At 38.7% G+C, this 25,758-nt stretch overlaps 1 protein-coding gene across 7 annotated transcripts in view; it reads right to left on the reverse strand.

Moving 5' to 3' along the window:
• Positions 1 to 25,758, reverse strand: part of LOC109043751 (transcription factor HNF-4 homolog) — a 55,320-nt gene that overhangs the window by 6,093 nt on the left and 23,469 nt on the right. For 4 of the 7 annotated variants that reach the window (XM_072299963.1, XM_072299959.1, XM_072299962.1 and 1 more), the window contains 7 exons: positions 11,831 to 12,056; positions 10,409 to 10,503; positions 8,929 to 9,062; positions 8,234 to 8,371; positions 7,066 to 7,186; positions 5,660 to 5,797; positions 3,795 to 4,031 (listed from right to left, as the gene is read on the reverse strand). In XM_072299963.1, coding sequence (XP_072156064.1) covers positions 3,795 to 4,031; positions 5,660 to 5,797; positions 7,066 to 7,186; positions 8,234 to 8,371; positions 8,929 to 9,062; positions 10,409 to 10,503; positions 11,831 to 12,056 — 1,089 coding nt within the window. Of the gene's footprint in view, positions 1 to 783; positions 910 to 3,794; positions 4,032 to 5,659; positions 5,798 to 7,065; positions 7,187 to 8,233; positions 8,372 to 8,928; positions 9,063 to 10,408; positions 10,504 to 11,830; positions 12,057 to 14,281; positions 14,581 to 25,758 lie in introns of those variants that run through there. The other 3 variants (XM_072299965.1, XM_072299964.1, XM_072299960.1) reach the window with 3 other exon arrangements.

Raw genomic sequence — 25,758 nt, forward strand, 5'->3', positions numbered from 1 at the left:
CCGATCAGAATTTTAAACAATACTTTCTTGAGGAGGAAAAAAGAAGCAGCGAATGAAGGAAATTCAAATTACCCAGGTTTTTTTTTTTATAGAAAAAATTTAGAAAATTGTAGATGATATGGCACTAAAATACTTCAAATTTTATCATGTATATTATTGAATCTTGAAAAATTCCCAGGAGGTTCACAAGAAGAATTTTATAAATAAATGTAAGAGCGTGCCTCAGTTAGGATATCCTCATAGAGAAAGCATGCTAATGTCTCTACCCTGTCCTTCTTTCATGAATGCAATTTGGAACTCAAAAACAACGACGATTTTCTATTAATGAGGAAAAGGATCTCGCCAAATTTGAATGATTTATGCCTGTGACACTAGTTAGGTTAGTCACTAATCATACCGAATAATTTATTTTTTTTTTAAATTGTGGAGATAATTCTTATTATTTAATCTAACAATAAGTAAAATTCACGTTGCTTCATGCTCGAATATCGAATTTAAAGTAACATGAATCTATATCATACTTGTACCTCCGATCATTTTTGAGTCCCAAGTACCTTCATGAGGTGCCAGGTACTCTAACTGTAAAGATACTCCAACCTCTATTTAAAATATCTCCTATAACAAAGGCTAGGTGCCATGTATGTCCCATGTTATGGTTTAAAGTCTGAAAAAACGAAGCCTTGGGCTTCCTTAGTCACAAACCATCTCAAGCTTTCGTGAAGAATAAATATGAATAAAGCTGAATGAATCCATGACTAGGTCAAAATTCCTGAATGCACATACCTACTACAAGGTCCTCTCACAGCTTGATTCGACTGACTCAACTTTCTGATAATTTCCATTCATTCGCATATATTTTACTAGTGCATAGGACCATCTTAAGAGCGTCTGTCGTTCCCAGCCAAGAGTCTACAAGCAAAATCGGAGGCATAACAGGGTTCAACAAATATTGCTCATGTCTCATGAAATCGAGAAAAAGGGAAATAAACAAATTGGAGCTCTTCCAAAATCTATGAGGTTTAGTAGATCGTCCTCAAATATCACTTTGCGGCTAAAATATTGAAATAAATTTCCAATTTTTTACCGTAAAATTGCAATTTTCTCACGTCATTTGGTCGATAAATGCCGATTTTGAACGATCCGACGAATGATATGCAATTTGCGATGCAAAGGAAGATTGCAATCATTTCAATTTTATCACAACGTATTTTAGTTCGAAGAGCCGTTTAAATTAGTCGATAGGCACCATGCACAACTCTCTGATGCGGTGGCAATAATTTCACCAAGTAATCTCAATTTATTGCAACTGTACTTCTTAGATCTCGTGTCCGAAATTAAATTATTTCGAGTATTTTGAACCAGCGGGATTTATGGATCGACGCAAGAAGTATTGCTTTCTTCAGGAACAGAAATTGAAAAATTATCTGTCACCGGTGCTGACATTCTCTCCAGTAGATGGCATTCTTATAGGGACGAGACTAAATTATTACTCAATTATAAGCGTATCTGATCATAAATATTCGGTTCAGAAGAACAATTAACGTACTTCCAGCTGCTAAACGGATTAAACGTGATTTTAGCGGAAGCTTGTATTGTCTTGAATTTATTTAGAAAAAGCAATATTTTGGGAAAATTTCCATCACACTGCTTCTTTAGGGAATAGGTATGATGTGTGCTCGTAATAATGGATGAGTAGGATCGTTGACCATGGCTTGAGAATATTCTGCCTACAGTCAATAGGTACTAATGATAAAAGTAGGTGAGAGAAATCTCATTTTGCAAAGATGCAAACCTCCTGTTAAATTTTACTTAAAGTATATTTACTCACTCAACACTCGCTTAAGTATTTCGATTTACCAATCGTTTAGCGTAGTTTTTTTTCATAATAATTATGTGCTTGTCAGGGAATAGGTCGAAAAAACTATGGAAAAATATTCGTCAGTTTAAGTCAAATATTCGTCATTTTCTTTTGTTAAAAATTGCATGAAAGCTCGTTTCTACTGAATGCTTTGTGGCGAATCTTTTATCTTGCCATGGAAAGGAAGAAAGCCGTAAAAGCGTAAAAGCACTTAATTGTTGCCTCACGCCCTTGGATGAAGTATTTTATTTTAAGAGGAAGTACCCATATTCATCTTTGAAATCAACAAAAACACAATAAATTAAAATGAATAATTAATGCAATATGCAGTATAAAACTTTACATGAACGTTTGTGCTGGGGCTCCCTTTTCCCATTAAATATCAGCACTTTGGGGCTTTGAGCTGAAATTTTTGGAGGTTTGTATTGATTTTTCGAACTTTGGACTGGGAAGTATTTGCTTTTTGGTAGTAAATAGCTGATTAAACAGTTCATCAAAATTTTAAAAATCAAATAATTTATCGAATTGAAAGACATTTGATCAACCGATTAGTTAATCTACATACAAGCCAAAAACCCCAGTCATCACCTACTGGCCAAATTATCACAAGCGCTTGTGTTGGCAAATATGAATAAAGAGACTTTTGGGGTTCAGGATTTTTCTGGGTTAAAAATAACGATTCAGCTGGTAAGAATTATAATTTTTAACTTTTCAAGATTCATCTTATTTTTCTTTTTTTTTAACCACTTCAAATACCACACAAGTGGTAATCTTGCGCTTTCAGACAGAGCGCCACCCCCCTCACTCCCTAATATACAACCAGCCCGCAGCAAACGTTGTTTGAGACCATCGAACTCGGGTTGCCTATAGGCGGGAATCGAACCCGGGACCTCCTGGTGAAAGAACCATCGCTACATTTACTGCAACACAAGAGACCGATTTTTGGTCTCTTGTTTTTTCTAAAAATTTGCTACAGAAATAAAAGACATTTATATCACAAGCGCCATAGAGCCTCAGAACAGGGTATCACTAGCGCAATAATGGATACTTAACCTCACTTTTCTCCTCAAATTTTATTTAAACGAGATAGAAAAGTGATTGTGAACATGTATTTAAAATTTTACGTCTCTGTTGTGTTTATAATGGCACCGAAAAAAAAGTGAAGTTGATTTAACATCGACGAGACGAATCGTCGAACATCGACAATCGAAGGAGACGAAACGGACGCCCATTGAAAGGGTGGCGACGGGGGGTTTTAGAGGAAATGGGAGAGTGCCAACTCCCCAAAGGACTCTGGAAGAATAAGGGACTTTGGCAGCTGGGAGTCGCAGACCGCTAAAGAGCGCTGTAAAAGCGGCTACAATGTATGTAAAAGGCTTGCGAGAACTTATAAAATGCTGAATTACCCGCACCACAGCAGCGGGCCGATTATTGAAGTTGATGAACAAAGCTATAGACAAAGAAGACAAAAGGGGTATGGAGGGATCCTATTGGTGGAAGCGGGTGGTTGAAATGGACGAAGGCAGTAGGTAATAGACTAACTAAAGACAACCCACGAGAAATCCGACAGTTAGTCCATCATTTTTTCCCTTAGTCTATGGAAACCACACATTTCAACCAATAGGATCGCTTTATACTCCCTGTGTCCTTTTTGTCCATCACTTTGTCTATCAATTTCAATAATCAACCCGCAGTCAGTTTTACAGATTGGCATCGCTGAAGTAACTGCTGTAGCGGGAAATCCAGCATTTCTTAAGTTCTCGCACACTTGTTTTACATTCAGAATTATATCAACTTCACTTTTTTTTGGTGAGCCCTGGTCATTTTTCCCGTTTTACATTGATCTTACGGAGACAAAGGCTCAATTGGCGCTTGTGATACTTTGGTGTGAGGGTGACGTAGTATGGACGTTGGGGGAAGGGCAGAAAGGACTTACCTCCGAGGAGCATTTCCTGGAGGAGACTGTCGATGTGGGCGACGCCGAAGAGCTTGGCGAACTGGATCTGCTCGATCATCTGCCAGGAGATGGACTGGAGGGCCGGCAGCATGAGCAAGAGCTTCCCGAAGCGCCCTTGGGAGTCGTACTGCCGGTCGCTCATGTAGTTCTGCAGGTTGATCTGGATCTGATGCTGCAAAGCTCCGATCCGGTTCATATCACTCAACCCCTTTGCCTCTGCACAGCAAAAAACCAAGTAACAACTTCATGCATAAGACAATGGAGATGTTGCATGTGTGAGGAATTTGCGATTTGACTGCTGATTCTTTTGTAAAAGTTCGCGAGAAACACGATGGTGCCACTGGTTTTCTCTCAAATCAACTCCGAAACTCAAAAAACGCTCTCGAGTTAAGGCCAAAATGGAGGGGATATCCCACGCTATCCTGAGAGTCCACCTCTACATCAAGACAAACTCTCCATGCAAAAATAGGGAGCAAATACATTGACAGGGCTGCCACTTTATTTAGGGACTCTAAAATTGAAAACACGGCATCCCTGCTAATGCTCCTTATCCCCTCCATTTTGGCCTCAACTTGAGAGCTGTTTTTGAGCTTGGGAATTGATTTCAGAGAAAACCAGTGGCACCATCGTGTTTCTCGCAAAATTTTACATAGGAATCAACAGTCAAATCGCAAATTCCTCACACATGCAACATCTCCATTAGCAATCGCCGGCAATTTGCAAGCGGTTCACACGTTGTTTCAATAAATCGCATCGGCAAAATGCAATTTTTAAAAGGGTTATGATCTTCAAAAGTATGAGCTCGGCTTGAGGCGCCTTCATTTTTTGTGATACTCTACGCTTTGTGACGATGTTCGTATAGTTGCCTGTCCGATCTCAACCCAACTAATGTCACGGAGTTCACTGCACGGTCTTCTGAGTATGTATATATTTCTGCCACGTTTTTAAGGATGTAAAAGTGTCTGTTCACATTATAGGCAACATAATCAGCACTCTAATCTTTGTTCTTTTATTGTTGAATTTTATGATTTTCTATATTTATTTACCACTGGCTTGTAAATTGCCAGCGATTGCCGATTGTCTGCGACATACAGAGACCCCGTTGTGTTGGGGCTGTACTTACAGTCGCTCATTAAACATCTCCTTTTCTTAAGAGACCCCATAGTGATTTCGTTACCTTTCGGCCAAAGTATCACAAGCGCCATGCGACGTTTCAAAATTTCCGCCGCCATTTTATTTTCATACAGAGAAATTGTTGGTTGAATCTGTTTGAGAATTTGACTGAATTTCATCGGCAGCACAAAGAATTCAGTGAAATTTCCAGACAACTTCGTTGGACGATTTCTCAGTAAGAAAATAAAATGGAGGCGGAAATTTTTAAATACCGCATGGCGCTTGTCATACTTTGGCCGGAAGGTGACGATTTAGGGAGGTTTAAAAAATTCCACAAAATAGCATCATAAAAAGACAATTTTTGCAAACCTCAACTAAAATCCAGCGATGTAACTTTGGAAATGGGTCCTCGCAAGGAATGATTTACTGCTGCAAAATGTACAAAATGGCCATGAAAGAAAAAATTATACGATTTTAAAAAACATCGAGGTAGGGTCCGCCGTCCTATGAAGGGATGGCGGCAGGGCGTGGACGAAGAAATGTTGCGTTGTCAGTTGCCCGATAACCTCGGAGCAGATGGGCACGTGTGGCGTTTGGGTGTCGCAGAACGCCAAAGCGCGTTGTAGGAGCGACTTTTATGTACGTATGTATGCGTAATTATGTCTTTAATCGATGATTTCCTTCATTTTTCGATTAAGTTCGTTCATTAGGGTGAGAATTATTATACTCACTTGGATCGAAGAAGACGATTGCTTTGAGGCAGGCGAACTCCGTATCATCGATACCGACTTCGTTGAGGTCTTTCACGATCTCATTCATGACACGGGTACCTATCCGACTGATGTCCAAGTCTGGCGCGATCTGTGAGTCTGAAAAATTCATAAATAATTCATCTCTGTTAAAATTGAATAGCTTCTTTGAAAAGTGTCCAACTCTGAAATAAATAGAATTCCAGAGAACAAAAAAACAAAATTGGATTGAAATTTTCGGCCAATAGAAAATATTCTATTGTGCGTGTCATTTACCCCTCTAAAAGAGCTCCTCGCCAAAAACATGGAACTTTTTGGTTCTTTAGTAGTGCAGCTGGAATTTAACTACATTTTGAAATAAGGAATTAGGTACAATTTATAGCTCATTTTAGAAAAACTATATTAACCATTAAATTCGCTATGCAGATAGGTGCTTCTTTGGATGAGCCGAAAATATATGTAGTGACTCTTTAATCGTGTAACAAAGTTTAATTGGATGAACACAACACACTAGGGATAATAATATGTGAAACATAATAAAGGTCGGGGAAAAGGCTTTTTCCTGCCCGTCCAGGTCCGCATGGCGTTCCGACAAAATTTTGAAAACAAGCAAGTTGAGTTTTCCTTTTTTTTTCGAAAAGGCACTGCGGGCTCATTATTGGAATTTATAGACAAAGCGATAAACAAATGAAACAAAGGGGAAATGGAGCGATCCTATTGCTATTGGTTGAAATAAGGGGTTGTTGTAGTATAGACCAAGGGGGAAAGTGATAGACTAACGGAAGGGTGTCCCGTTAGCTGCCATTCTATCACTTACCTCTTTTGTCCATTGCAACCACCTCCTCCCACCAATTGGATCGCTTCATTTTCCCTTACCTTCTTTTCCTATTGCTTTGTCTATCAATTTCAATAATCAGCCCACAGGATATCATTGTGCCACGCTGTGCCTTTCCCGCAAAATTCCTCCGCGCAGCTAAACACATCACGCAGAAAGTTCGGTCATGAGCAACGTATACAGGGCATAGAATACATAGAGTCGTAATGTAAATGGGAGAGCTGGCGCCATGTTCTGCTCGACGAGTTCCGAGCCCGATGTGCGGGTCACTTTTTCGATACATATTCGATCCAAAATGGCGGTGTGGAATACGTAGTAATTCCATGGCTGGGTCCCTGTGTATCGCAAACAATGGATCATGTATCGAAAAAGTGACACGCCGCCGCACAGGAGTCTGGGACCTGGAAATCGCTAAAATGTGGCGCCAGCTCTCCCACTTACATTACGACTCTATTACTCTATGATACAGGGTCGTGGGCGGATATTTTGAAGGCTCTAACAACATTTAAGGTCATTTTTCAATTTGACTTGTGATTGGACTAGTATAACTTACCGGGGCAATACCTCGTGATGACACAATTATTGCCGAGTAACAGGACGTCCTTAAGGTGCATGGATCGCCGGGCTAGGCCAAGAAGTAAGTGCTCTCCAGCATGCGCTCGTAATAGCGCCACCTGCAACAGAATAACGCAGCTAGATCCTGGCTCATCCTCTTGATCCAAAACATTCGGCGAGCAGAGAAATCGCCCCCTAAATCAGGTGGAGGCAAAGAGGCTCATGCACGAATGATTACTTTACGATTTCATAAAAATAAAACCTATATAATTTTCCGTGTGAAAACTTTTTTGAGCACCTCTTATTTTCGACCAATTTTAAGACATAAAAAGGCCCTTAAGTCGTGTTAAGTCAGTCGATTCGCAAAATTTAAAATAGGTAAACTCTCGTTCTCATCTTGGAAAATTGTTAAAATCATAAACAAATTCATTTGTGTATTTAGCAGTGACAAATCATTGAGATCCATCGCAAGGATCTCTTACAAGAGTGTTACCATTGACTATGACAAAGAAAATGCGTAAAAATTGTCCTTGTTATGATGCTACATTATATATCTCCTTCACAGAAAAAAATGGATGGTGCTGGCGACAGAACCTTTTGTTCATACGGCTCCCACAGTTTTTTTGTTACACTTACAGAACTTTCTGTCGTGGGAACAGAGTACTCTGTTCCCACGACAGAAGTTCTGTTCTCACAACAGAAAAGTTCTGTAAGTGTAACAAAGAAACTGTGGGAGCCGTATGAACAAAAGGTTCTGTCGTCAGCACCATCCATTTTTTTCTGTGTTGGCCCTAATCAAAATTTAAAGTATATAGGGGTTCCCTTAGGGAAGAAACTGTTCAAGGTACAACAATGAACTTGCCTTTTTGGCTCATGGACAATGTCATGTACAACACGATGGAGTCATTGGTTTTATTTGAAATGGTAACATTTCTGACAAACTGGCAGCAATGGGTTACGTCCGAATTCATTCGGACGAGCTTTAAATGGAGGAAAAGCAAGGTCGACTCTTTTTTTTATTCGCTTTTGGTCTGAAATCACCGATTACAAACTCTAAAAATGCTTTTGCACTGAAGGTTAGCAAGAAACTCAAGTAGTAACTTTTTGAGTTGTCTCAAATCGTCAAAAGGATCAGACTTTTAGAGGCTGATACGTTAAAGCATTACCTGGTCATCAAGGGGGAGTTCTGTGAAAGCCGGGATGTATTTGGCCCATTCAACCAGGAAGAGGAGCTGCTGTTTCATCGAATCGCAAACGTCGTTTATGTTGGCGATTCGCTTATTGGATAGGTCATAGTCGTTGACCTGCGAATGAAAAGATGTTTTGAAAAAATCGAGATATTAATGTCCTCAAGTGAAACCAGTATTATTGCATATTTTGTGAAAAATTCGCTCCCAGATTCCAATTTTTAAGCATCAAAAAGTCAGTTTGAACTTTCTTTCTGCCCTAAGGATCCATGTAATTTCGCAACTTCCAACACGTATCTCTCGAAAGAGCAACAACCGCACTTGTGCGCCTTGTCCGCCAAGCCCCTCAAATGTTCTTTGAATTTTCTCTCATTCAATTATATTCCCAAAAATTTCGAGGATACATGATTTTCTTCAAAAAAATAAAACATATTTTAAAGGTTGCAATAGGAATACATTGTTTTTGACTTTAGTCATCGATTTTTAACACGTTGTTGAACATTTTGTACAAATATTCTTAGAATATCTTTGAACTAATATGGTCATCAGTATGTAAGCAGATAAGCTTAATAACATGTTCGCAATAATACTGTTATCAATCTTGGCAATCTAGACCATTCCTTAAAAATAATACTGAAATATTGCTAATTTGCGATTTTGCTGGAATGACTTACTTCAAGGGCGGCGCCACTCTGTCGGGAGAGCATTTCAGCGTTGAGTAGTGAATTGGCTGAGAGACCATTGTTGTTTGACTGCTCCTCGTAGCTCGGCCTTCGACAACTTATCCGGTCCCTCTCGTTCTGAACTGCTGTTCCCAAAACGACAAAAACTTGATTAGCTCTAGGACCTCATAACAAGGTAGTATGTTACACCTACATAATAACACTTATACTTTCCCGAATAGCAGCAGGTGCGTGAGAAAAACTTTTGAAAAAATTGTAAATTTCATCTCCTTCCCCTCAAAAAAAAAAACAACAAAAACAAAGATCATTTTAAAGAAGACCGTTGAAATATGCGCACTAGAAAAGATGGAATTTTTAAAGTAAAATTAAAAGGTGAAGTAGGTTTAGGTAAAAAAAATTGAAAAAAAAAAAAATCGTAAAAGATCTATTGTTATTTTTTGACACTATGAATATTTGAAAAGAGTATTACCTACAAAATGAAATAAAAAAAAAACTCTTAAAACAACCTACGGTGGTCTTTTTCGGGGGTGCAGAATGTTCACAAACCAACGAGCGATCGGTCGTCTGAATTAAGTACACTCTCTGGCTGCCCTGCGCATTTCCAAACAGAGTACCCACGCGCTCGGGGATACGGTGCAATGCTTGAAGTATTCCTACAGTTTTGCAGGCGCTTTCCGCTCAGAGGTTCAAAGTTTTGGAAATTTTCATTCGGAAAATGAGGTCCCTTTTCACAGATTTGGTTACAATTATTAAACAACAAAACTTTCTAGCTTGTAACCAACATTCGAAAAGAGCTTGTTCTTTTTCCCATCTAGGGAGTTTAACGCAGAGTAGAAAAGTCGGATGGGGCGAAACGCATGATACAACTTCACTTCCACGGAGGTAAAATTGTTTCTCAAAGAAATGAGGGAGAATGTGACCTCCTTTCAGCTAACTCAGAGTTTTCAACGCAGAGTAGAAAATTTAAATGAGGCGCGAAACACGTGATGCAAATATTTTGACTCCTAAGAAGATGATTGCTTGTCCGCGAGATGAAGGAGAACATGGTTATTAGCCATAAGATACACTCACGAAAAATTTTGAAATTTTTATATTTCTAAATGTAAAAATTTAGTTTGAGTCGATGGCCGTCTGAGTTACCTGTAAGAAGTATCTTCTGAAAACTTTCCCGGGTAGGTGCTTTTAGGTACTTACAAATATTAAAGAAAATTGAAAATCAAGATGGTTGCGAGTCGGAGTATTTCCAATGTAAGACTTGCACTTCCTCCTTAATTTATTTTTTACCCAAATTCAAGTTTTGATGCTCCAATCCAACATAATCGCCATCATTGGTTCTATAAGGGAATTTCATTATAAAATGATCAAGTTTTTAATGTTTTTAAGTTTGTAAAAACCATCAAGTTTTTAATGTGAAGTAGAACCATTTCCGTCTGAAAAATTAGCCGTTGGAAAATAAAACTTGAAAACTTACCTTCCTTTTTCATGCCAGCTTTAAAACATTTTCTCAGTCTACAATATCTACATTGATTTCTTTTGTCCTTATCTACTACGCAATTCCTGCCAAATCTGAAAAAAAGAGAAATTCTTCAAATCAACTAAAAATCAACGTCTTGATTTCAAAATTTGAATAATGACTTTCGCAACTTCATCATGCCACTTTTGGATGGAGGGTTGGATACATCACAAATTTGACCTTCGTGGCGGTGAAATCTTGATTACACTTCAGTGTTTTGATCCGATTTTTTATCTGACATGTTCATTTTTCCGGAAGAAATTATGGTTCCTTTGCATTTTAGTCACTCATACTCAGTTTATTTTTTTAGTATAAATTCGTCCATTTAATCGTAAACTGACTGTCAGGGGTCTTTAAGACTCGATTGCAGGAATCAAGCAATCATGTCCAAAGTGCGGATTTTTGGAAAAGCATACCCGTGCTGGTAGCTTAAAAATCCTAGCATATGCGAGGTAGGCGCGCATTAAAAATCGAAGGGAGAATGTAAAAAAATTGAAGAAGAAGATGGAACTGGGGGTGAAGATGGATCCGTAGATGCAGATGCAGATAGAGATGCAACTATGCAACTGCAGATGTAGATGTAGATGAAGATGAAGGTGGGGATGGGGGTGGAGATAGAGATGGAGAATAAGGGGGAGTTTGAGATGCAGATGCAGGTGCAGGTGCAGAGACATGCAAATGGAGATGGAGTGGGGGCAGAAAAAAATAAATAGAAGAAGTATAAGGAGAAGAAGAAGGAAATTAGATAGAAGAAGAGGAGGAGGAAAAACAGAAAGAAGTAGACGAAGATAAAGACACTCTTCAACTATTATCCTTCCTCTTCTTCTCAATTCTCTGAAAAGAAAATACTTCTCTCTCCCCTTTTTCATTCTTTTCCTTTTCTTCTCATATCCCCTCTTTCTTTTTCTTCGTTCCCCTGTCTCTATTCTCTTTTCATGTCCCTCCTCTTCCTCCTATCTGTCTACTTTCTCTGCTTTTACATCTTCTCTTTCTGATGAGTAATGCAACCTCATCTACTGTATATTAAGAGTACCACGCTATGTGCTGGTTACACGCTCAAATTTCCATCAATTTTCGATCAAATGGTGACTGGTGCGCACCATCTACCATCAAATTTCTGTGGCCTGCAAAAATTTGATGATAGATGATGGAGCTGTGGGGCTCAGCCTTCATCTGATTTCCACACAACCGTGCTTCTTTCATGCTTATTTCAATCAACACGCTGTTTTAATTAATTTTGCTCATCAATCTAGATAATTCTCGACCGCCATCTTGGTCATCATTTTGATCGGAATATTTGACGGAAATTTGAGCGTATGCAACCAGGTCAATATGAGTTTGTGAAACTGGAGTTGAGCAAAGTGAAGGGCGGTGGTGTACCTGCAGGCATAGATGTGGTTCTTGCGGACCGATCGCCTGAAGAAGCCCTTGCAGCCGTCGCAGGAGGCAGCGCCGTAGTGTTTGCCGGTGGCGCGGTCACCGCATATCGAGCAGAACTGACTCATCATCGCCGCCCCGGAGCCCCCGTCCAGGGAGTTCCCCAGGGAACTCTGCACCTCGGCCCGCTCCCGCTGCTCTGTCGACATCTGCAGCTCCACCGGCTCCGCTGAAAAACAAAACAAAACATATCAAATCAATGTCCACATTCATTCAGTTTAAATCTACATAAAACCAGGATACCCCCCTGAATGAGCCACTAACCCATAGAGCACATAGAGTCGTAATGTAAATGGGAGAGCTGGCGCAATGTTCTGCTAGACGAGTTCCGAGCCCAGTGTGCGCCGAGTTTGGGTCACTTTTTCGATACATGTTCGCTTCAAAATGGCGGTGTGGAATACGTGGTGATTCCTATCTTCTTTGTTTACATCGGATGGCCGTGTATCGCAAACAATCGATTATGTATCGAAAAAGTGACCCGGCGTCACACAGGAGTCTCGGAATTTGGGACCTGGAAAATGCTTAAAAGTGGCGCCAGCTCACCCACTTACATTACGACTCTATGTACTCTATGCACTAACCTGAAAAAAAAGAAATAAAAGTCTGCCATGAAAACCTTGATGTAGTCGGATTATTTCCTTTCGATTTTATCGTCGTGCAAAATTGTGTACTTCGTGAGAAAACATCTATCTTAATGCTTATTTTCCCACTTCGTCTACACTAAAACAAAACTCCAGCCGTGTCAGCCGGGCTTACGGGCCATATGAACACATCGTCCGTTCCGGGTTTAGAGGCCGAAAGTTCTGGAAGTTGGAGCCGTAGCTTCGACTGCTTTGGGTTTAAAAGCCGGAGCAACGAGTGCTACAACCGGAACTTTCGGTTTCTAAGCCCGGAACAGACGAGATGTTCATACAGTTCGTAAGTACAGCTTCCACGGCCGGAGTTATTTTTCATGAAGACAAGGTGGGGATTCGTAGGGAAAACAATAATCTATTCAAGTTAAATCGCACATTTTAAACATTACAGCGACAGTCTCTGCGGTATGAAAATATGACAACCTGAATATCGATGCTTTGGCTCAGCTGTTGCACGTTGTTTACACTTTGAACAACACAGAGCAGAGAAGTAACACAGTTCTGTAAAGGAGCTTGCTAAAATCTTGTAGTGCGCACTGCGCAATTTGATTCAAGTAACTTTGCTGTTTCTTGTAAGCGAGAAATTCTAATTTTTTGTGATCAGTGCTGATTAAAGACGCTAATATTGTAATTGCTGGCAGAACTGATCAAGCCTCAAAATCGTCAGGTTGGAGTTAGACATAATTCACTGCGTCGCAAATGTAAAACACGAATCCTTTAGTATAGGTAACTATTACTGCAAGTTGGGTACTCTTTACCCTACCTCGAAAATGGAAGGCGTGGAAGTGACATGAATTATGGAAAAATATCAATGCGCGTAACCCTGTTACCCCCTCTGTATAGATTCTGCTTCCTCCAAATTTTTAATGAGAAATCATCACTATCAAGATGATACATAAAATAAATTCAAATATGTTAGATTCAGGCAAGATGGGCTTCCGGTTTTGGAAAAATGAAGTGATTACACCATAGCATGTAAGTATTGATTTTGAGTAATATATGGCTTGTGGAAACCCTCAATAATTGACAATTTATGCGCATTCACAGAAATCAAAGTTACAGGCTATATAGATCTGGATTCAGAGGCTGAAAGTTTCGGGTGCTGAAGCCATAGCTTCGACTGCTCTGGGTTCACTGGCCAGAGTGACGGGTGCCACATCCGGAAATGTCAGCCTCTGAGCCCAGATCGGACGGTATTCTACACAACCCGTAAGTGCAGCTTTCACAACCGGAGTTTTTTTTTTCAGTATTTCTAAAGTCGAAAAGAGATAAATCGCGCATTTGTGAATTAAGCGAGTTACAGTTTCTGACACCGTTGCCAACTTCGAAACCAAAACTTCAAACGCGTATAACATTACTTATATACTGAAATTCATAACTTGAAAGTTTGACCTGCTTTTTTCGAGAGTATTAGAAAACATGCAGCAGCGAAAACCGATACCTAACTGATATTTTTTACTCAAATTCGGTTTTCTTTCGCTACGATGAACAATTAATTGAACTACATTTTGCAATTTGGAACTATAAATTCTAGCCCGGTTTAAAAACAACGTATTTGTCATTAGTTTCCCTATGCACGTAAGTGTTTTTCCAGAAAAGCCAGAATTTATAGTTCTAAGTTGCAAAATGCAGTCCAATTAGAGTTGCCGTTTAAAGACACATTTTGCCTGATCTCCATCACAAATAATAACAAATAAAATGCAAGATCGGCTTTTTTCAACACCCTATTTCTTCTTTTATAATGGGGAAAATTTCTGACCTGAGCACATAAAAATGCACTGCGAATTGACGACTGGGCGTTTCTTGCACTGAGACGTGAATGGAGGCCGCAGAGAGAAGACTCACCACTTCACAAAATCCCGAATTAAGCAGGCGAAAAGGTCTGACATTATATCGTCCTGATCTTACAGAAAACGTCCGCGTCTTATAATTCTTCAATATCAAAACCAAATCTTCACTACGAAGCATCACTCACTTTAAAATCTCCATTAGCAGATTCACAAACCTCTTTCAGCATTGGAGGTATAGTTAAGATCGCCATTACATATTGCCATTTGAAACGACTGTTGCACTTTTTTTTAAAAAAAAAAAATAATTAAGCAAACCGGCAACACTGCAAATACTCCAATGAGTATAGAATTCAATTAGTGTTAGTTCACTCTGATCAAACGTATGTATCGTTATCTAAGCACGCTATGAGGTTACGTTCAAAATGCACACATTCTGCGTTTCTTCATGCATTATTAATGCAACGATTCTGATCACAGAATTGGCAACATCGAAATTAGAAAAAACCGCAAACGAGTCTTCGAGTTGGAATTTTTTTTTAAAAAAAAAAGGCGTTAAAGTGATAAATTGTCCTGGTACAACACAGATACATGAAATTCGGTGCGTGTGGTTGAATAATGGTGGAGAAAGAAAAAGTCGATTTTACGGTCTCTTTTTGATCCTAAATTGGAAAAATCTATCGCCTTTCAAAGCACAAGTTTTTTTTTTTAGTTTTTTGAGGGTACACTACGGGGTTAACGTGACCGGGGTTGCAAATCATGCGCACGTAAAACCTGAGCAGACGTTTGACTGGAGCAGATGTCCGGTTTTCGGAGTAGCCTTTGCACTGGTTCCATGAAATACAAAAGACCAAAGTCCACGCGGACCCGATAACGAGACACAAACGATAGAGATAGATTACAAAATTGTCTCGTGTAAAGGCTCATTGCTCGTAATTCTTGTGCAGCACTGCCCTGTTAAAGGTAAAACGTCATATGCAACATTCTAATGTTGCCAAATTTGTAGCAATTAAATACTTATTTTGGTGGCAAGTTTTTAACGAATACAAAAATACATGATTTCGCCGGGAATTTGCAATATATTTGATGAAATTTGACGATGCCATAACGTTCATACACTGTTTTTTCTTAACGAGGCAGAGTGCCTAAATACTACACGAACACCTACGTCCTACGTCAGTTCGTCGAGCTATACCTATGTTGCGATTCGTTGTCATGGTTTATCTTTGACGGATTCCACTCGATTGACAGTGTGACGTTTATTTATTGCGTGAGGCGGTTAGATGCGAATGTAAGTAAACTGACATTATCCGAAGACATTTAAGACTCTGGACCTCGGTTGTAAAAGTTCGAGCTTTTTGGAAAGAACCTATCTATTCAACCGGAACTTTTGCTGGTGATGTCACACCAAACATCCGATAACGAATGCGGTCAGCAAAGACTTAGTGTTGGACCGTAAGAACAGGTAGGACACATATATTTAGGGGAAGTAAAGTCAAATCAGTAATGACATTGCGAAATCACGTACCTATCTTACTAAGGTGTCTCAACATAATTTTTGTGAATACATTTTTATTTTTTAAAAAAAAGAGGAATACTTGTCATTTTGAACGAAATTTTCAGAGAATATGTTTGACAAGACGACATAATTTACTTAAAATGATCATCGTGAGCGTTAACAGGGTTCCGGCGCCCCCTCGTACAGTGGATCGAGTCAATACGCAAGGTCGGACATGAAATTTTTGACTAAAACTGCAAGTTTTGATGATTTATTCGTTACATTTTAAATTTTGAGGGGTGTTTTTAAAAGAAAATTTCACGAGAAAACTAATGGAACCACTTTTAGAACCTCAAAGTTTTGTATAACCGGAGTTAGAAGCGTTTAAAGTTTCCAAATTTTGTCCGACCTCCCCTATTGACTCGATCCACTGTGCCCCATTTCAAAGACTTGTGGCATCTCCTCCCCCTCAACTCAAGATGTGACCGTATGTAGCTGCTGAAAACCATTAAACGCCTGTAAAGAGTAGATAGGCCCTTGCTTGCCTCCCACCTCCACAAAGTTATTGTGTTCTCCTTGAAGTTCTTCAAAATGCGATTAGAGTGTTTTAATTTTTATCGTTTAAAAAAAGTTCAACTACCTCCTTAAAAAGCCCCCCTTTCAGGTCCCTTCAAATATTATTTCAGCCGAGAATGTCGCTTCCTCTGTGAGGATGATTTAGTGTAGAGCCATCTATTTACCATTCCTCGAAGAACCGATTGATCGGTCGATTGGCGCAAAAAGAAAGTTGGAAGCGGTTGGGACCAAGAAAAAAAGACCGCGTGTGTCAATTTTTAATTATTGAGACTTGAATAAAAAAAACAGAGCTGGCATCAGAATATTCATTTGAAGCTTAGACGAGATTTGTGGATAGTACGATACGTTAATCCCAAAATATTTCGCAATTTTGGAACCGAGATTTCCTTGGCCTGCTTCGGGAATTGAAGGGGAAACAGGAATGTATGAGTAACCTCCATGCCCTCTTCTTATCAATGAATCTACCCTCCTCTAAATTTTTAGTCAGGAAGCGTCATTGATGAGAGGAGTTATGAGGGTATACCCGCCCGTTTTATCGTAATATAACAAAAATATGCATGAAGACTCTACGGCTAACAAAAGCTTTATTTTGCAGCAAAATTCCAAGGCACTTAATGTGAAGTAGTGGAATTCGAGGAAAAACTGAATTAGTGCCCTGTGAAAAATGACAATAATCAGCAACAGAAATAGGTTTTTTTGTTTTCCGCTTACCCTAACTCAGTTTAAACACTGATGGCCTTCAAAGTCACGTGCAGATCACGCGATTCGCATTTTTTCGTATTTATTGATTGTTACCTATTAATTTCATTATGCAATAGGAATCTATTTACGCGTTACCTATTCGAGAGACAGTCGGGAAAATTAGATATCCCTGAATGAAACGAAGAAATGCCAAACATACAGTATGGTTTCTACAAAAAGGAGCACACTCGTTTCTAACCGATGATACCATATTATCTGGAAATACATGCCAAATAAGTGCACGGTGATAGATTTTTCTTGATTTTCATTTAAAGGCTTCATTGAAATTGTTTATTTTTTCAACTTTTATCAATAAAAAACCCACATTTCATAAGAATGCTGCAGTATTCGATCAGCCGTCAATCTTCAAGAAATAAATATAGTTTGATATAAGGGCAATTTAAAATTTAGTCATAGTTGGACTACATTTTGCAATTTGGAGCTGTAAATTCCGGCTCATCTGAAAAAAAAAACACTTATGTGCATAGGAAAAATAATGGTACATACGCCGTTTTTAAACCGGACCAGAACTCATAGCTCCTAACTGCAAAATGTAGTCCAGTTGTTTCTGTCCCGAAAAAGCGTTGCTGGGAAAATACTGTTAATTTTTCGTTGTTCACATTTTTTTATTTATCCCAACGTAAGCTCTCTCTCCATTTCTTTTCCGCTTGAAATAACTTCCTCTTTCCGCGTACCACTAAAAATTCCCAAGAACCGAGGGTCGACTCCAAGAATGTGTGGAAAGTTTTCAGCAACAGGAAAAGCCAATTTATCGTCTGGTGACTCAGCTTTATTTCGCTCTAGGAGCATTTTAAGTTCATTTGAACTTTGATCCGTTGGCTAGCCCCAGATTGATAAATCCCAATGAATAATTGCAATCGCAGTCATTCATACATAAAAAATAAAATAAAAAAATGCTGGGATCGTGCATGCATACTTTCCTACTTCGATAATATCTACAGCAGAATTTCAACACCTGAATTTTCTCAAGGTAGGATAAGAGGTCCAGGAAACTGGAGATAGAAACAAAACACTTGCGGCATAAATGCATTCGGAATACAGTGACTGATTGGTCAAGTCTCGGTGACCAAACTCAGAAACCGCATATCTTTCTTTGTGGCGCTGCAGGTTTCTCATAATACTTTATGTTTTAAATGGAGTACTAATCAACGTAATTTCGTGAAAATGCTCCCTTAGGTTTAAAGATGTCTGAATAAAAAGACTTAGTAAATGATAAGGTAAAAGCTACATGGGCTTAAAAGCATTGCCATGTTGCAAAGTTTCACTTGTCGTGATTTCTGACATTGGCCACCCGCAAAACAGTGCCTAGCGGCAGTTTGATCGTAAATGTCAAATTCGCGATTTAGATTTGAACCGTTAATTCGGCTACCGTGAATTTTATAGTTAGTGGTGCATGAGCCTCTATTCCTCTAGGCTTTAGTAGTTTTACAAGTCCTTCCTAAACTCTCTTTATAAAGTGAGAGTATAGATAATGGAGTGACCATTTCTGATTGACTCAGCTATCTTAGGCTTCATGGAGCTCTTTTTAATCCAAGAAAATGGTACACTCGTATGCAAATGATTGAAAGTGACAAAACGTGAGGTTTTATCTGCTTTTATCGCCGTGAATTTTCTTCAAATTACAATAGGAAGTGTAGGGGGCCTCAACTCTTCATAAAAATACCATATGAGGAGCTTGGAGGACAGCGCATAAGTGCAGTTTTTGAAAAAATTGAGGTATTAATGCGTTCAAGTAAAACTAGTTTTAATGCATATTCTGTGAAAAATTCATTTCCAAATTCCAATTTTTAAGCATCAAAAAGTCAGTTTGAACTTTCTTTCCGCCATGAGGATCTATGTAATTCTGAAACTTCAAACACGTACTTCTCGAAATAGCCAAACCTGTACTTATGTACCCTGTCCTCCTAGCTCCTCATGTGGAGTCCCGTTTTCCATTTAAAGTCTCATATTATTTTAGAGTTCAGTTGGAAGTAAATCGGCATGAGAACCATTATTAGTGAGGATAAACTTGTATTTCGTTGATGCAAATCGACTCAAATTGTATTACGGCTCGTAGCGTGCGAGTCGCAAATTGTGTTGCGTGGACTTTGGAATCGGCACGGACGATCCGTTGTAATGGGGGTAAACAGTAAGCAACTCACCAGCGACGGCGCACAGTAGGATGAGTCAACGAGAGAGGTCGGACAATATTTGGAAACTTTGAAAGCTCTCATTTTTAAGAAAATGAAACGGAAAAGTTATATTAAGTAATTCAAGTGGTTTTTCTCCTTTGTAAAACATCTTCTGAAGTTGGAATTGTGACGATATAAACATGCAGATTTGAGATTTTAGCTTGATATTTCATGTTCGACCTCCTCCGAATGATTGTTCCACTGTGCGGCCGGTGTGGCGCATCAACCCGGCTCCGCTATGATCAAACAAGCTCTCTCGAATTCACGTATTCTCTATAATATATCACTGATTATAGAGATATCTACTCAATAAACAGCTGACAATAATTAGATGTAGGTGTTGACCACGGACCCAGTGTTCAAATTAGATAAAAATTATACCTTAATTTGAATGGTATCATACGTAAAAGCTTTTCGAGCACTGTGCTCGTCCTTAAAAGTCGGAATGAAATATGAGGGGCTTGGAGGGCAAGGCGCCTAAATGTAGATTTTGAAAAAAATTGATATATTAGTGGTTCCAGAACTAGAACTAGAACTAGAACTAGAACGTAGAACTAGATTTAATCCATATTTTGTGAAAATTCGCTCCCAAATTCCAATTTTTCAGCATCAAAAAATTAGTTTGAATTTTCTCTCTGCCATAAGGACCCGCGTAATTTCAAAATTTCTGATATGAATTTCTCGAAATGGTAAAAAATTCACCTTGAGTCTTGTCTTCCAAACCCCTGTTATGAAATGACAAAAATTCTGAAATTGGTGAAAAACGTAAAATATGATGCTATAACCATTACATACGATCGGTGCCGATATACCTAACTGCCGAGCAATTGCGTCCAACACAATATCCTTTTCTTCCACGAGATCAAAATGATTACTATCCATCATAATTCTATGTATAATTATTATAAATGGGAGAATGTGGACAAGAAAAAACAATGGAAAAAATCAAATCCACTGATCTACCCCAGAAAATCGAGTTTCCGCGTGAATGTATATACGTATACATCGATATGCGTAACACGTGTAAACAGCTATCAGAATCCTGCTCTATAAAATTGACTGGGACCCAGATTTCCATTATGTAATCGAATATAGCGCAGCGCATTATTTTATGCACGAGATAACCGTATAGACTTCCCTTGAAATTATGCTCGAGCCATCTCATTCAGTCAGGAATGTCTCTCTCAGCAGAGAAAAATTAATTTTATTTCGTTACTCACCATCAAATATCTACTAACACATCATTCTCGGGAAAGTTATACACCGCACTTTAGATCAGTGATTTGGTAGTTCTACCTCCAAAGCCAAAACGTCATTGATCATACTCAAGTATAAAGTGCGGGACAAAAAACACTAATTTTTGTGAAGACTTAACGAGCTTTTTTCAGACAGCTAATAAAATGGGTCAAATTAAACAGTCCTATGATCACCTTGCGATATTTAATCGTTTGACTTGAAAATATTATTGTTTACTTTCTTTAAAACGGTTGAACATTTTCTTAGACCTAATTGTTTTTACGAAATTCCAAAATTCTCTGAAATAAGCATGAAACTTGCACCCATTGATGAATAAAGTAATGTGTAGTCAGGTAAAACTTTGAACGTTGCATTTCAAGGATTAAGTCTCTTTGGGTGTATAACCACTTCATTAGGCGCACTGGAGCAACTGTTCGTACTCGACGGTCACAGTTGGCCTACCCGTCATGTTTGAAGGCGCTCCATAGCCTTTGAGCCAATTTGATTCTAGGTGATGTGATGTGACTCGACGCACCTTGCAAACTAATGTTATGGCAAATATTGCCACATTGAAGAATATCGGCAGCCAAGATTGTGTCAATGTTGTGACAAGATTAATTTTCAGCCATATTCTACAATTCGAGCATATTGACATAATATTGCAGAGCAAAACTCGGAAAATGGACGTTTGATTTCGTATCTTATCGTAAAAAGATCAAGCCTATTTGTGGGTCAACACTTCAACAGTTTTGTCGAGCGTTTAACCTTCAGAGGTAGCGTAATTTAAACATTTACTGAGGCAGCTACTAACAAGAGGACGATGTTTATTTCGGAAGTTGTAGGGTTGAACGCTGATTGATTTACGCAACTAGCTACTTCGCCTTCAATTTTCGAGGTAGACCAGAATGCATTAATCGTGTGGCAATATTTATAAATTTGCAGATTTTTGTCTTGTGTTTACAAATCTTGCTTTGCAGTAAATGATGAAAACTCCGCCGTAAAATTTTATCCTTTTCCTATCTTGCTGTTCAAGACATATGATATAGGGTGTCCTAACCACCCATACCACGTTCTTCTCGGATATTATTGGTCGGACGAAAGCAAGTGCCGCGGAGACGAATAGGGAATTGACCCCCAAGGATTCCGATTTTCAAAATCAGGGCCCTTTTTATAATTCTCAAGGGGGTGAGATAGAATCCGGATTCCTTGAGGTCGATTTCCTCGTCCGACCCTTAATAACCGCACAAAAAACCCCTGGTACAGATATTGTGGAACACCCTGTATAAATGAAGAATAACTCATTCCCATATTGGGAAAAGCAATGCTATTCCCTTGCGCATCATTTACTCTATGAAAATTATGCAAAAATATATGTCATCGTTCTCTGATACCACACGTCTATGAATACTTTTGAAGATTTAAATTTCAAGCACGAAGTATAAGTGGATTGCATTTTGCAATAAGGAGCCACTATCTCTGGCTCTTCCATAAAAGCGCCTTCCTGTAAAGGGAAGCCAATGACATATCGACGGTGAAACTACCAAACTACGTATCTCGTTTGCGGTGTTTAAAAATCTACGCTCACATTTTATTTTTTTGAAGTAGACCAAATCAATATCATTCTTTGAGATTTTCACGGAATTTTCTCCGCACGAAGAGGAAAAATCACAGAAATTTTCAAGACTGGATGTTGAGTAGTTTTTCATTTAAAAAATAAAGTATGACAGGAAGTCTGCGACGTCGCAAACCGAGATACGTGGTTTGGTAGTTTCACCGTCGATATATGCTGTTTCTAAAATGAGCTAAAAATAGTTGTTCCTTTTTGCAAAATGTGGTCCAAGTGAATCTTTCAGTCCAGAAATGAAATTCGAAAAATGCATGACATCCGGAAAAGTCAAGTTAGGAAGTTTGAAGAAGCTGCTAGATAAACATGTGCAGAAGGACTTACTATAACCGGCTACCATTTGCAATTAACGACACCTATATTTGAACGTCCTCATGCTAAAAGGAGTTACGTGCGAATAAATTAAATGAACATGAACTCGGTGCGAAGGATTTGCAGGTTTTTTTTGTTTATTTAATTCATTCATTATACAACTTCCTTCCAGTATGAGAATGTCTATTCGCGATCGGAAAAAGAAAAATTTAACACCTTTAAGCCGAGTCATTTACAAACTGATCAATTTTAGAGAAAATAAAATTGGACAAAAAATGAAAATCTATTGTGTTTGATTAGATTGATCGTTTTAATCGAAATTGAAATAAAATCCAAGGCGAGATACGTCGTTTTTAATCTGATCATCTAATCCCTCGTTTACCTCGGGTACTTCCTGCAAGAAAAAAGGACGAATCCGTTTGGTGATATCTTGACGTGACTTCGAAAAAAATTATTTATGGGCAAAATCTAATAAAAGTCGCAAAAACAGCAATTTCGGTCATTTTCTAACTGACAATTTCAATGTATATGTGGAGTTTATTCAGACTAACCGTTCTATCTCCAACAGCAGAAAAATATTGTTAATTATTTTTTCCAGATACTGTGCAATTTAAAGCTACAGCTAATTTTGCGGCCAATGTTGCAAGCGGAGGAAAATGAAAAGAGCAAGCCGGTAAACAAACGAAAACATGTTATCGTAGACACGAACAGACAAGGACCGATTCTCTTGATTCGGTTACGAATGGACTTCGGACCGTAAACACATTCACCCATCTTGTGTCGGTGTGGGCAGGAGGGGGTCTAGACATGTGGCCCACAGGGCGTCGATCATAACATTACGACGACATATTTTATTCTCTCATTCCAGATCCGTGGAATACATAAGGAGGTAGATGATTTTGTGTACAGAAATGAATGGCTAATTATAGAAAAGGGCATTTATAGAAAAGTTGTATCTTATAGAGTCTGCCAAAAATTGACCGATGAGAGACGAATAACGGAGTAGTCATAAAAAATCACATAAAGCTTTGTTCAACCTAGTCTTTTCTCGCAAATTAGCGTTTTTAGTGGCATTGTGCATGATCAATTCCCGCCCCTCTTCAATTTTACAACTTGAATTCTCGAAAAATCAGCGCAACGCTCCTAGTTCTAGTGTTGTGTAACGCAGCTCGGATCGTCCTCATCCCCTGTAACGCACTCGTAACGCAAGCTCGGACCGCCCTCCCCTTAGGGCATTGTGTGTTTTATGAACGACCATAAAACCAACAGCTAGGAAGCAAGAGCATTTAATAAGCTCGCAGATTCAGCCGATCAAGGATCATCGTTCTCTTTATTTTACATGTTGTTAGACGTAGAGTATCTTTTCAAATCGTTACAGTTGGATCTGATTGGATTTGGATTGACTTGGTTTTTGTCTATTGAGTCGTGATAGGTAACTATTCAAGATCCACCGTGATAGATTGCATTCTTAGCTTAACAAGTGCGTTTGATTCCATCCAGCGTGACAGAAAAGCCGTGAATCTTCATTGCGTTTCTATAAAAGTTACACGGAGCTTACTCAGCAGAGTAGAGTGAGCAACTATTCGTGCACTACTGTCAGGAATTGCATAGTCAGTAAAATGAAGGAGTTTTGTTCGATCGTCCAAAGCAGTGGCCACGAATCTACACAGAGTTTTTGTCGGAAGTTTACGGTTACGGTAATTGCCTCGATCTCGTCGCAATTTTATCTCCATTCAAAATAGAGTTTGATAAAATCTAATTTTTTTTTTTCAATTAATCACGATTTTAGTTTGACAGTATTACAATATAAATTGACGTGGATAAAATCGCGATACATTCTCCGATCAAATCGCAACTAATTGCGATCACTGCTTCTTGGGAAAGCAAGTATTCGGGAAGACTGAAATCCAAATATTCCTGCAGCAGCAATTCACTGTGAAGTGCAAATGGAAACACTTAAAAGTGTCTATTTGGTTTGCCCACCAATGAAATGGAAAGAAATGTTTATAAACACAGTGGTCAAATGTTTTTATGCGAGCCGCAAGTTCGCATTCCGTCACCTATTAAAACTATTGCCAGTTATTGAGGCGATTTTCGGTCACTTTTTTGACCTATTATGAATTCGAAGGGGGATATGGAGAACAAACTAATCGATGACTTTGAGAAATAAATCTATCTTAAAACTTATATTTTCAATAATGGTTTCATCTGCAATATTTTGTTCTGATGAAGTCATGAGGCCGCGCCGTTTTCATTACATAATCTTAAAGTTAATTTTATAGTCTGTCGCAAGTTTCTGACAATTGATAACAACCAGTTTCTTTATTTTGATAAGAATTTAGGAAGTGAGTGAAGCTGCAGATTAGGTATTTTAGATCTCCTGAATATTTTACCGAATCCCCGGGAGAAGTCGTTTTTTAGCGTTTTTAACAAAAAAAACACGAAATTTAATTGCCGAAAATTAACTGTCGGAGATATTAGACTCCGAACTTATATCCATTCCGTATGTAACTTCTTAACAATGATTTTATGATATTCAATATCAAATCATTGTACCAATGTATGCGGGTGTAATCGCCCACAGGAAGCAGGACCTTCTTCATCAGAGGCATTTTTTGCCAGCCGAAGTCGAAAATTCGCTTTCTGGATTTGCGATGAAAAACATTTTCAGATATCTCAAATAATAATTTGTCAATAGTTTAGCTCATATTTTGTCATAGAACAGAGATGCATTATAATCTGACAACCAACCGGACGAGTTTCATACACGATAGAACTGTAAATTGATATTTCTTAAAACTGCGTTATCTAAATTGCAAACATCAGGCCACTATGAAACTAGCAAATTTTGAAGACATTTTTGAGTACTTTTCTTACCAAAATGTTCATAAGACACTCTCCCGTGCAATCAATTGAATTTTTGACACAAATTCAGAGAAAGCAAAATCGTCACATGAGGAGAGTATGGACAGGACATGCATACAATGTTATTCCGCCTTCAATGTTGAAGGTAGGCCAGAAGACCCACCCCCGTGCAGCAATAGTTATCTTTTCGAGGATTTGTGTTTTGTAATCTTGGAAATTGTCAATACTTCCAACGTGTCCCTCATGGGACTTCCATGACTAAACATTTTTGTGGTGCTTCAATACTTTTCCTGTCTCAGGGCTGATTATTGAAGTTATAATAAAGAAAACTGTAGACAAAGAAAACTCAGAGAAAATGGACCGGTTGAAACGTATGAGTTTCTCGCAATAAAATTGGAGTAAGTT

The sequence above is a fragment of the Bemisia tabaci genome, chromosome 4 (assembly GCF_918797505.1).
Source record: "Bemisia tabaci chromosome 4, PGI_BMITA_v3".
Lineage (NCBI taxonomy): Eukaryota > Metazoa > Arthropoda > Insecta > Hemiptera > Aleyrodidae > Bemisia > Bemisia tabaci.